This window comes from Theropithecus gelada, chromosome 5 (genome assembly GCF_003255815.1).
Source record: "Theropithecus gelada isolate Dixy chromosome 5, Tgel_1.0, whole genome shotgun sequence".
Classification (NCBI taxonomy): domain Eukaryota; kingdom Metazoa; phylum Chordata; class Mammalia; order Primates; family Cercopithecidae; genus Theropithecus; species Theropithecus gelada.
This window is the reverse complement of record NC_037672.1, coordinates 55,768,728-55,782,558: the sequence shown is the minus strand read 5'-3', so window position 1 is coordinate 55,782,558 and position 13,831 is coordinate 55,768,728. Positions and strand designations below refer to the sequence as shown.

Below are 13,831 nucleotides of genomic sequence, written 5' to 3'. Positions count from 1 at the left end.
AAAGATAAAAGACATAATACCTTTTTAACATTTTAAGTTTTGTTCTTGAGTTAGTTCATATATTAAGAAGACATGTGTCTGGGGAGGCAGAGCAGGATGACAAAATAGAAGGCTCCACCAATCATTCCCCCGGAAAGGACCCCAATTTAACAACTACCTTTACCAAAAACACCTTCATAAGGACCAAAAATCAGATGACCACTCACAGTATCTGGTTTTAACTCCATATTGCTGAAAGAGGCACCGAAGAGGCAGGAGAAACTGTCTTTAATTGCCAGTACCACCCCTTCCCATCCCCCAGCAGCAATTCTGTGTGCTGGGGAGAGGGAGAGCACAGCATTTGTGAGGAAATGAACTCAGTGCTGCCCTTGTTATATCAGAAAGTGAAAACAAACCAAATTCAGTTGACACCTGCCCATGGAAGGAGCATTTAAACCAGCCCTAGCCAGAGGGGAATCGCCAATCCCAGCAGTCAGAACTTGAGCTCCCACAAGCCTTACCACTGCAGGTGAAACTTCTCTGGGCTGAGAATAAACTTGAAAGGCAGTAGGGTCACTAGGACTGCAACTCCTAGGAGAGTCCTAGTGCTGAACTGGGCCCAGAGTCAATGGACTTTTGGGGCATGTGACCTACTGAGACACCAGCCAGGACAGCTAAGGGAGTGCTGGCATACCCCCACCTCTACCCCTATGGTGCATAGCTCATGGCTCCAAAAGAGACCTCTTTCATCCACATGAGGAGAGGAGAGGGAAGAGTGAAAAGAACTTTGCCTTGCATTTTGTATATCAGCTCAACCACAATAGGCTAGGGCACCAATCAGAGTTGTGAGACCTCCTTCCAGGCCCCAGTTCCCAGATGACATTTCTAGACACACCCTAGGACAGAAAGGAACCCATTGTCTTAAAGGGAAAGACCCAGTCGTATCAGGATTCATCACCTGCTAACTGAAGAGTCCTTGGGCCCTGAATAACCAGCAGCAATACCCCGGTACTATATTGAGGACCTTGGGTAAAACTCTGAGACTTGCTGGCCTCAGGTGAGACTCAGCACATTCCCAGTTGTGGTGACTATGGGGCAAGACAAAAAAGCAGAGGGAAAGTAAAGGGAACTTTGTCTTATACCTTAGGTACCAGCTTGGCCACAATGTGGGTAGAGCACCAAGCAGGCTCTTGAGGTACCAATTTCAGGATTTGGCTCTTGGATGGCATTTCTGGACCATTCAACTTGGAAAAGAAGAAGTCAAATTATTCTTGTTTGCATATGATATAATGTTATGTTTGCAAAAACAGACTCCATCAAAAAACTATTCAAATTGATAAATTCACTAAAGTCACAGGATACAAAATCAACATAAAAAATCAGTAGCATTTCTGTATGACAGCAGTGAACAATCTGAAGGAGAAATCAAAAGAGTAATCCCATTTACAATATCTACAAATAAAATAAAATACCTAAGAAATAACTTAAGCGAACAAGTGAAAGATCTCTACAATAAAAACTATAAAACACTGATGAAAAGAAATTGAATAGGAAACAAAAAAATGGAAAGATATTACATATTAACGGATTGGAAAAATGAATATTGCTGAAATGTCCATACTACCCAAAGCAATCTACAGATCCAATGCAGTCCCTATCAAAATACAATGGCATTCTTCACAGATAAAAAACACAATCCTAAAGTTTATATGGAACCACAAAAGACCCAGAACAGTCAAAGCTATCCTAAGCAAAAAGAACAAATTGGAGGAAATCACATTACCTGACTTCACACTATACTACACAACTATAGTAACCAAAAAGCATGATACTGGCATAAAAACAGACACATAGATCAATAGAACAGAAGATAGAACCCAGAAACAAATCCACACACCTACAGTGAACTCACTTTCAACAAAGGTGCCAAGAACATACACTGGGGAAAAGACAGTCCCTTCAATAAATGGTGTGGAAAAACTGGATATCCATATGCAGAAGAATAAAACCAGATCCCTATCTCCTACCAATACAAAAATACAAATCAAAATGGATTAAAGACATAAATATAAGACTTCAAATTATCAATCTTCTATAAGTAATCATTGGGGAAATTTTCTAGGACATTGGTCTGGGCAGAAATTTATGGAGTAATACCTCCCAAACACAGGCAACCAAAGCAAAAATGGACAAATGGGATCATATCAAACTAAAAACTTCTGCACAGCAAATAAAATAATCAACAAAGTGAAAAGACAACCTACAGAATGAGAGAAAATATTTACAAACTACTCATCTGACAAAGAATTAATAACCAGAATATATAAGGAGCTCAAACGACTCTATAGGAAAAAAATCTAATAATCTGATTAAAAATAGGCAAAATATTTAAATAGACATTTCTCAGAAGAAGATATGCAAATGACAAACAGGCATACGAAAAAGTGCTCAACATCACTGATCATCAGAGAAATGCAAATCAAAACTACAATGAGATATCATCTCACCCCAATTAAAATAACTTACATCCAAAGACAGGCAACAACAAATGCTGGCAAAGATGTAGACAAAAGGGAACCCTTGTACACTCCTGGAAGTGTAAATTCATGTAATAACTAGGGGAACAGTTCTGTGGTTCCTCAAAAAAACTAAAAATAGAGCTACAATATGATCTGGCAATCCCACTGCTGGGTATATACACAAAAGAAAGGAAATCAGTATATTGAAGAGATACCTGCACTCACATATTTGTTGCAGCACTGTTCACAATAGCCAAGACTTGGAAGCAACCTAAGCATCCATCAAGAGATGAATGCATAAAGAAAATGTGATACATTTAAAAATGTTAAGTGAAATAAGCAAAGCACAGAAAGACAAACACCACATGTTCTCATTTACAAGTGGGAGCTGAACGATGAGAACACATGGACACAGGGAGGGGAATAATACACACTGGGGCCTGTCAGGGAAGCCAGGTGGGTGGAGGGAGAGCATTAGGAAAAATAGCTAATGCATGCTGGGCTTAATACCTAGGCAATGAGTTGATAGGTGCAGCAAACCACCATGGTCCACGTTTACCTATGTAACAAACCTGCATATCCTGCACATGTACCCTGGAACTTAAAACGAAAATTAAAATTAATTTTAAAAATCAAAACAATTGAACTCATCAAGATAGAGTAGAAGGATGGTTACCAGAGGCTGGAAAGGATAGCAGAGGAGGTGGTGGATGGGGATGGTTAATGGCTAAAATAAAAAGTTAGAAAGAATTAATAAGATCTAGTATTTGGTAGCACAACAGGGTGACTATAGTAAATACTAATTTAATTGTACATTTTAAAATAACTAAAAGAGTATAACTGAATTGTTCGTAACACAAAGGATAAATACTTGAGGGAGTGGATATTCCATCTTCCGTGATATGATTATGCATTGCATCCCTGTATCAAAACATCTCATGTGTCCCATAAATATATATACCTATTATGTACCCAGAAAAATTAAAAATAAAAAAAAGATTTGCAGAGCTCATATTCCAAGAGCTTTTAGAAATCATTGTTTTGAGAGTGCTTTTATATAAATGAGGATATACTGGTTAAAAATAACTCCTTATAATGTATTATATAGTTGTATATTATACATATGGCATATATCCAGCTCTATTTTAATGTCTCTATTTAACTAATAGATTTAGGTATAATTTTATTGTCTTTTCAGATAACTCATTTCTAATAACAGTATTTTTTACATCAGTAATGTCTTACATGTTGAGGTTCATTGTTTGATATTCAGTGTTCATAATTTGTTTGCTTTAAAAAGACTGATTTAAAACTTGACCCAACATGTTTGAAATAATTAAGAGACCACAGCCCACAATCAGAAGACATACTTTAGAAAATGATTCTTATTCGTCCTCCAAGAAATTTACAAATATGTCCCCATAAAAGAGCTCCATAAAGGACTTCATTTCCAAATATCAAGGGCATTGAACGGGATACTGCCACATTACCAGAACCCTAAAGCATTGTTTACAAGGAATTTTGACACCCAAGTTAAAAAATGATACACAAGCAACTTTTCCCACGAAACTATTCTAAAAAATGTTAAATTGTATTTGGTAATTCAGTTGTAGAAATCTGTTTTAATTTTTCTTAATAGAAGCATAACAAAGGTCATAAAACACTCATTTTAATTTACAGATGGCAAATATTCATTTCAGTCACCAATTATTCAACCACAATGAACTTCTGGAAAAGCAAGAGGTTAACAAATTGAATCTATTTTCATCAAATTATCTAAAATCAGCCAAACTTAAAGACAATTTCATATTCACGCCCAAAGGCCAACACAAGTTTATAATTCATTGGGAATAAAAGAAGTCCTGTTTTTTAAAATTCCTCCTGATTTTTAAGAAATCTGAAGGAATTCAATTTTTATAAAGTCAGCATAGTTTCAAATAGCATTAACATTGATGTGGTAAATTATAGATGTCATTTAATAAAATGTATATTTAGAAGACAAAACAGCAATTTAGACAGAAAGACTTCTTAAAATGTGTGTCAAATAGAAGATTAGAAAAAAAGTTTTTAGTAAGAATAATCAGAAGTAAAAACAGTGTAACTTTATTTTTAACTAAAGTATTTTAAGTTCTTTCTTCCAACAAAAATTGAGTGCCTAATTCAATCATTTCTAGAACTGTTTCTTTTAATATGTAGAGAGAATATATGTATGAAACCATATATATATTTATATATGTATATATATGTAAAACCAGATATAAATATTAATCCTCGATTTTGTATATTACATTGTAGACATTTGATTAAAAATTGTAATGTAGGTATTAGAAACAATGCAAATGGCTAATCATAATATGGTATGGATGCACTATATTAGGAATTAGATTTAGTCTAATTACACATTAAAACCCCATTATTATAGGCTCAATTTTATTTTTCAAGTATGTTATTAAAGCAGAGGTTTTACCTTTAGTAGGACGAAGACATAAAACTTTCGTAAGTGACTAAGTGTACAGGGATATTTAACTAACTAAAGGAGTAACTTATTTTTAAGCCTGATGCTAGGACCCATGATACATCCATATACAAATCACTAATCACACACTATTCATATATATTTAATACTGCAGAACCTCTGGAATCTCTTTGTTTGTTTGTTTGTTTGTTTGTTTGGAGACAGGGTCTCATTCTGTTGCCTAGGCTGCAGTGCAGCGGCATGATCGCTGCTCACTGCAGCTTTGACCTTGGGGATCAAGCTATCCTGCCGGCTAGTTTCTTTGTTGCTGAGACTACAGGTACTGCCACCATGTCCGGCTAAATTTTTTGTTTTTGTTTTTGTAGAGAGAGGGGTCTTGCTCTGTTGCCCAGGCTGGTCTCAAACTCCTGGGCTCAACTGATCCTTCTACTTCAGCCTCCCAAAGTGTTGGGGTTACAGGCATGAGCTACCACATCTGGCCTTGATCTTTACTTGTTAATTATTTGCTGCTTAAGAGAGAATCACTTTTACTTATTCAAGTGATTTCAGTGTATTTCTTCAGATATTTTATATAACTGTTGTTAATTAATGAGGTTTTAAGTATTGCACTTGTTAATAATATGCAGAAAATAAGAGAAGGAATTGGAGCTATTATTCCCATAAATGGAGTGAATGAGAAAAGTAATTTTAGAAAAAGTTGATCAATTTTAAATGAAATTCACATCCATGCTTTCTAAATATATGTCAAAATAAACCAATTAGTATTTGTGGAGGAACATGAATCTGATAAAAATTTCCATGCCAAATGAATATTTCTCATTATATCAAAGTATAAATCTTCAGTCTTAGAACTGAAAGACTTTGTTATTTATTATCTAGCTATGAATATATCTTAATTTTGAAACATCTACAACAACAAAAAGAAGGAAGAATAGTACTCAAAGTTATTAGTTTGATAGAACTGATTTAAGGCAGACCTTTTGATATCAGATTGATTCTTTCATATTTGTTACTGTATTATCCACATAAGATCTTACTAGGAGACCAAGTTACTCTGCCATAATGCCAGCTTGTAAATATTTGACATTGAGTCTCGCAGAAACTCTCTAAGGACAGTGAACAAATACCATAAGCAGTATTGCATTTGAGACAAAAGGGAATTAATTGAGAGTGACACCCATAGATACCACTGGCTGCTAAGAAGGATACGATCAGTGCCAGGAAACAGCACTGCACCTTTTATCATTTCTCCCATGATGCACCCTACTGACCACATGTCAACTGAAAACAAAAATGAAATGAAGATAAACAAGAACACAGGAATAGAACAACAAATAAATGAAAACACTGGGCTACTCATGCCATAGAGCAATAGTCTGACTTTTCACTGACTGGATGAGAGGCCAGTGGCATGATCATTAGTATTTTAAATGGTGAAAAGGGGAGAACATAGGCTGTCAAGGCCCTTTTCTGTCATATGACTGAAATAACGATGCTACCCAATGCTACCTAATGTAGAATAATATTACTTTGCAATTATAACTCAATGATTAATTTAGGTTTTGATTTAAAAGGTCTAATTTGCATTCATCTACTAGAATCCTACTGATTTTTATCATAAATTATTCCAGATAGTGTTAATATGCAGATCAGCTTTTTTACTCTTGTATACATATTTGAAAAAAAGAAAAAAGCTGAGCTGCCAGTAACCTCAAGAGTTTCTTTTATAAAACACATTTACCCTTGTTTATAAATGCAGTTCCAGAAGTGAAAAGCCAGTTTAAGAATGAATGTTTCAGAATATGTTGTCTTAGTTTCATTGACTCCCATCAAAGGAGCATGTTTCTCAGCAGGAAGCCTTGTCTTATTCTTATAAACACGGTTGCCTTATAATGATAAGAAACGCTGGCTTTCAAAATGGGATGGTTCAATGTGAAATAAACAACATGACTAAAGAGCTGATACTACTTCTGAGACTGTAAATCAAAAGAAACCTGGAATTCAAGGTGAAAGTATAATGGTCTCTCTGTTATTGCCAGGTATCATCCAGAATTTAAAACCAGGAAGCCAGGACAGAGTGCACACAGGGAGGGGCAAAATGGGGAAGGGTGAAGCAAGAAAGTGAACTCTCTCTCTTGAACCATACTTGGTTACTCACTTGTTCTACTTAAAAGTCAGAAAGAGAGGGCATTCTTGTGGGGGGGAAAATAAACAAGAAGAATTAGGGATGCTGAGGGGGAGCAAATAGGGAAAGGCATTAAGATAGCAGCACGATATAATTTTGCTCCACTTACTTTTCAAATTACATCTTGTAATTTGGCAGTGACCTTAAAGAGATCCTCATGAGATTCATTCCAATGTGAAAATCTCACTCGGGTTAAACTCAAAGTTTCCATTGTTTGATTTAACACCTAAACAAAGTGATCACTGCAAAGAAATGGTTATGGCTTTGAAGGTGATAAGCATACCCAAAGAAGCAAATATGTTTTGCTTCCAGTTCAGGAAAGCAACTGACATGCAGAAATATCAGGGAAAGATAGAGCAAACAGTTGTGCATCCCTTTATTATTAACGTGTTTGTCATTTCAAGTAATATCTGTCTCACAACAGGTTGGTATTGAGAAATCTTTGATTAAAGGAAAAAAACTGAAAACATATTTATTTTCAAATTCCAAGTATTCCTATCATACTGTCCGAAGAGACCAGTTTGACTAAATTGCTATTTATGGTGTATCTATATTTTATAGATATTGTGGAAGAGATATACAAAAAATATTGAGATAAAAAAACTCAATATGTGGTGTTTTCTCTTGCCTGTCTCCGTTCAAACGTTTGGAAAAAATGGTTTCTGCCATTAACGTGTCTGGGATTTAGGAAACATCTATTTCTATTTCTTATTTAGTATAAAATAGTTTTTTACAATATCTCTTGCAGATATATTCATCTTTTTCTGCTAGAGAACCAACTCTATTATTTTCCAACTATGTGACTTTGGCCAGGTTACTTCTCTCTAAACCTCAATTTTGTCCTCTAAAATATTGATGATAAGCTGTATTTATTATGCAGAGTTTTATAGAAGACTTGGAAAAGTTATGTCTGGTAAAGATCCTTGCACAATTGCCTGATACATAGCAAGTCCCCAATAAATATTATTTATGTATCAAATCATCATCTATTAAATAATATATTAAAATTATATCTGGGAATTAAATATCTTTGGGAAAGGTTTATTTTAAATTTACATAATTATATTATATATTTCCATCTATAATAAAGAAATCTTTCCAATGGAGGAAACACCACTCACTAGGCAATCTATTTTATTGTTGAAATCACTTGGAAAGGCATCCTACATATTGAATCACATTGACCCTATGGAACTTCTCTTCATTAGGTAAACAGGAATTGTCATGTTTCCTCATCCAAATAATAACCTTAAAATATGTAACTATAACCTATAATCCCTAACCATTCCTCCATTCCTCTCCTAAAACTGGACAATTTTATCTTTTTGGCTAAAATCCCTTGATTTTTTCTTTTGTTTGTTTTTCTGTTCTTCACATGCCTTTAAACAACAGCAACAATAATAACAACAGATGGCCTACCTGAAATTCCGGTCTCTATGTTGTTTTAGCTCCAAACTAATTCTATATAGTTGTTAATTTTTTTTTTCTTTTTTTTTTTTTTTTTGAGCCGGAGTCTGGCTCTGTCACCAGACTGGAGTGCAGTGGCAAGGTCTTGGCTCACTGCAACCTCTGCCTCCTGGGTTCAAGCGATTCTCCTGCTTCAGCCTCCTGAGTAACTGTGATTACAGGCACATGCTGCCACACCCAGTTAATTTTTGTATTTTTAGTAGAGACAGGTTTTCACCATGTTAGCCAGGATGGTCTCAATCTCCTGACCTTGTGATCCACCCACCTCAGCCTCCCAAAGTACTGGGATTACAGGCATGAGCCACCGCACCCGGCCCAGTTGTTGATTTAATTACTGGTATTAATAACTGGTATGTCTCACAGTTCTCTTTTTGGTGTGGGGGATCTGGGAGATATTCCAATGTAAAGGAAGAACATTTATTTAAAATATATCTTCATGGGCAGAACTCAAAATAGATTTAATAGATCACAAAACTTTTGCATAAAAATAATGCAGAGATATAGGCTCTAGATCTGAGATTCTGAAGTACATATTGAATTTCATTTTCTTTATTTTAATATATCTTTCTGAGTGATAATATCCTGGAAATCTTTCTAATTCCCATTTTAACTTTACTCACCATTCACTATACCTAGAGAATATTTATATCTATGTTACCAAAGTGCTAAGCCTTGTGCCTAGAAATGATAAGCTCTGTTATCTTGAATTACAAAGATTGAATATATGCACATAAATTTATATAGATTTTTATGTACTCAAGACAGGATTATGGCTCAAGATAAACTCACTGTACCAAACTTCATGCATTTGCCATCCCCACTAACAGAAAATACATAATAAAAGAATTTGATACCAACTCTTATTGAACAGGAAGATGGTAGTGGTAAGTCTTCCCTCTACTAATATCTCTATATTAGGATGCATAAACATACTAATACAATATGTATTTGAATATATTAGTGATATATATATATTGCTAATCAAGTTAAGAATAGATTATTTTATGAAATTGTCAGATATTACAATGAATAGGGACTGTGCATAGACCTTAGATGTAATTAGCAAATTCAATCACTGTTGGAAACTGGATTTTTATGCTTTCTGAGACAATCCAATACAGCATTTGGATCTCTATAAGAGTTCTGTACACTAAAGCTGCCAAGGTAGAATTCTGGTGGCTTTTAAAATTCTGATTCATCACATTCTTCCATCATCATTCTATCATTCCCATAGGCAGAAGGCAGATTCACTTGCAATTGTAACACTCAGATACTGAGTCACTTTCCTTAGAAGAAATGTTGAGTAAGTTTTGGTGTTACCAAAATATGGTTAATTTTCAGAGTGAGGACCTCTGAACATCTCATGTCATATTATTTGTCAGAAATTAGCTTATACTAAATTATCTTTTTCCTACTTCTAACCAAGAGATAGAAATGATATAATGTAAGCCCTGGAAGTTAAATCTAAATAAATAAAGAACTATATTGCTACTTCCATACTCCGTCTAATAGCTTAGATCATGATCCACGATTAAATAATTTTTGGACTATGTGAGCTTCTATCCTGGAAAATGTTTCCTCTCTAGGGGATTATGTAATTCTTCTGTCACAATTTCTGAGACTTCTCCTTAACACACCTAAGTATATTTTCATTTAGTGTAGAATTTAGACAAATTTTCTTTCAATGAATGACTCAACACACAATAGCATGAAGAATTAATATAGTTTTCTAAAATCAGAACATTTCTTTGAAAATTATTTGTTATAATTTTATAAAAATTGTAAGTTACAAAGTTATCAGTTATAAAGTTAGAGCATTTCTTTTAAAATTAGTTAACTAAGTCTTAAATTTAGTTATTTAACAAAAGGACCTTGTATTAAACTTCAGTTCAAAGATAGAATTCTAAAAGACTACTGACATACATAAACTAAGAATGTACATATTTTGCACATGTGAATCTAAGTAAGAAAAATAAGCAACAATTCACAAAACTTAACGCTAAATATTGTAATGCCAAGAAATCAGAAAAAGACTTTCTCCTTGATTCTACCTATTAAACTTGCTTTTATTTCTTTACAACCTCGGAATCTCCAGCTTCCATTCTGGTGAATCCTGTCTTGAATCTTCATAAAATAATAATAAAAGAGAAAAGCAGCAGGCACACTAGTGGTCAAAATGTATTCTTTTAAACAAATTCAAATAAATAATAATTTTTTTTAAATATATGTTTATAATTATGTGCAATTTGTTTAGAGATGTGAAAGAATGCCTACTAAATTTTTTCATCCTAACTTTATTTAAAGCCATAAATTTTATATTGTTTGAAATAACCCTGTATTGTCTTAATTCTAAGAAACAGAGTTAGACTGTATAGTAAGTTGTTAGTTGCAAAAGTTTATTAGCAATTAAGCACTATCATTTCAAAGAGGTAAGAAGAATTTAAAAGTATCTCTGTGCTAGATGGATATAACAATCTGTAACCACAAATTTTTGTTCATTTTACTTTGATCCTTCCTAATGTTCATATTCAAACTTTAAAAAGATATAGCATTCAGTTAATTTGAGGATGTTTTTCTTATTTCTTCAAATATATTTTTGGAAAACCATTTACCTGTTCCTTAATAACTTGGCTCCCTGGCAAGGTTATGTGTATATCTCTTTGATTCTAATTGCAATTTCTTGTTCTTCAGAGGGAAAGGCAAGAGGAGCTATTTTAGCAGTTCAGCTGTTAGCTTTGGATATAATATACTTGAGGTCTAGAATTTTCAAATGTGTGCAGCGTGCCTGTCTTTAATTTTATATCCAGAGAATATTGGCCAAGAACTTAGATCAAGGAACATCACAGGGTTTGCTCAAAGAAGGTGCTACCATTTGAAGTAGAATGGAAAAAATAAGGTTGAAGAATGTATCTAAAAGAAGCAGGTTTGAGGAAGGGACTCAAGAAAATTCTACTGGGACAATAGGTGTCTTTGATAATCAACAAGATGGCATGCCCTGGTTGGGGTTTGGGAAGGTAGAGGCAGTCAATGACTGGATAGTTCTTAGAAAAAACTTCTAAGGAAGCATTGTAAAACTGCTTTCCTGTAAATTTTATTGAAAGGAACAAAATCTGAGTGAAACTAAAGTCATTGATTTCTTTTATCTGTTCTTTGGACTACATAAAAAAAAATTGACTTGGCATATTTACTACTCTCTAACTTGAAAGTCAGCATGGGTTTAAGAATGTTTAAAGAATGTTTAGTAAGACATTTAAATATGAATGTGCATTATAATGTTGTTCAAATAAACTACACTGTAAAACTATATGCTATGAAATGTTTTAATCATAAAACTACAGTGAAAATTAAGTATATGATAGTGTATGTATAACTAGGTAATACTTTACACAAGAAAAATAAGTATTAAGAAGTGATCCTCTGGATATTAAAATAATTAGCAAACGAATAGGTAGAAAAGCAAATATGTATTGTTTATTTTGTTCAATTTTGTTTATTTTGCCAACATTCTAATTTAGTAACCAAGACAATTCCCTGTGATATCATCTAGATCATATCAACCACCAAGAAACCCCCACAATGTTTCTCAAAATGCAAAGATAGTTTGAATGTGGGAAAGTAGTTAAACTTCAGTCATCAATGACAATTTCATGAGATTCTCTGATTCATCAAGACATTTTAACTATTTTTGCTTAGGGTTCAAGTTTAAAAGTTCTGTGAAGAGAGAAGAAAAATGTTGATTATTATGATAGCATTATCACATCATTTTTCAGCCTCAGTAATTTAATATAAATTACTCTGAATAATTCCAGGTGAAAGACACGTGAAACTCTGATTTTTTTTTTTGAAATTTCTGCAGAATCTTGGAAGAGATCAAGGTATCAATTAGCATATACTTAGCTTTGCTATTTCTTCTAATAAATGTTAGAGTAATTTCAATATGCTTAAAATTGTGGAATTCTTCTGCCGATAAATAACTTGAATCAGCCCTCAGCTTTGTGTCTGATAGTCACAGTTTGAGAGGTTATCTGACTGCTCAGTTGTTGCTAGGAAGCCCTGTGCATAAAATGATAATAATTTCATTTAAAGATTAATAAAACAATTCCACTCAAAATTGACAAAGCACATTATTTAACTGAAATTTCTATAGGTTTATTTTTTTAAATATAACCATAACTTTAAACATTAAGTTATAATTTTAATTATAGGTAAAAGGGGCTAAGAAATCCAAATGGAAACATTTTCAAAAAGGAAACATTTTTTTCTAACCTATTTCATTGGAAAATATCTACTGATTTTTCAGTAAAATTTAACTTAAGCAAAAGGCTTTCCATTGTAGATGTCTTTATGCAATTTTTTTTAACTTCTAGGTCCACTTGCAGGGTCATTATCACATATGGCACTAGGCTATTAAAGACTGCTGTACTATGTAATCATCATCTTGAGATAAAGAAATACAGACATTATATAATGAATGAAAACCTTTATTATAATCTACATTATTTGTATTAGAGATTATTTTAATGTCTAGGTTCATACATATCAAGGATATAAATGTTATGTATTAATTTTCACACAAATAATTTCAGCTCCAAAAATTTTTCTAAAACAAACTAGGATAAAAAGTGGGGGTGGGGGGCGGCTTCCAAGAGAAAAATTTTTTAAAGAAAATAGAATTATCAATATGGTGCTATTTTTTGTTTGTTTTTCTGAAGGGTTAGATTGAGTTTAAAACTTTTTACTTTTTTTCTTTTTTATTGGCTTTTAAATTTAATACTGTCAAAATAGAAGAAAAGCAATCCTCATAAATGCCTGAAGAGCTAAATAAGATCTCAAAGGACAACCTCGCTATGTGAAATCAAGTGACATGTAACAAAATGTCACATGAAAATGAGAAATCCTGTGGCTTTTTGCTTTCCACTGACAAGTACATTAAAGAGATATGGCCGTGCAATTCACTCTGAGTATTGATTGAGAGGTTCCTTCTTTGTCTAAAATGTATTATATATCAAAGACAAAGGCATGAAGAGAGTAATTCCTACTTTTGAATAAAGTCAGCACATTTAAATATGAATGTGCATTATAATTTGTTCAAATAAACTATACTAGGCATATAATTAATCCCCAAACTATAGATAAGTAATTTAAAATGAAATAAATTTTCCTAAGTAGCCATATAAAATCTAATGGTGAAAATAATACTTCACA

At 33.3% G+C, this 13,831-nt stretch overlaps 1 protein-coding gene across 5 annotated transcripts in view; it reads right to left on the bottom strand.

Annotated features, from left to right (window-relative positions):
- Positions 1-13,831, bottom strand: part of MAPK10 (mitogen-activated protein kinase 10) — a 353,150-nt gene that overhangs the window by 63,197 nt on the left and 276,122 nt on the right. For 2 of the 5 annotated variants that reach the window (XM_025385432.1, XM_025385428.1), the window contains exon 8: positions 6,184-6,255. The exons of the other annotated variants lie outside the window; for them this stretch is intronic. In XM_025385432.1, the coding sequence (XP_025241217.1) occupies positions 6,184-6,255 (72 nt within the window). The remainder of the gene's footprint in view (positions 1-6,183; positions 6,256-13,831) is intronic. 5 annotated transcript variants of the gene reach the window in all.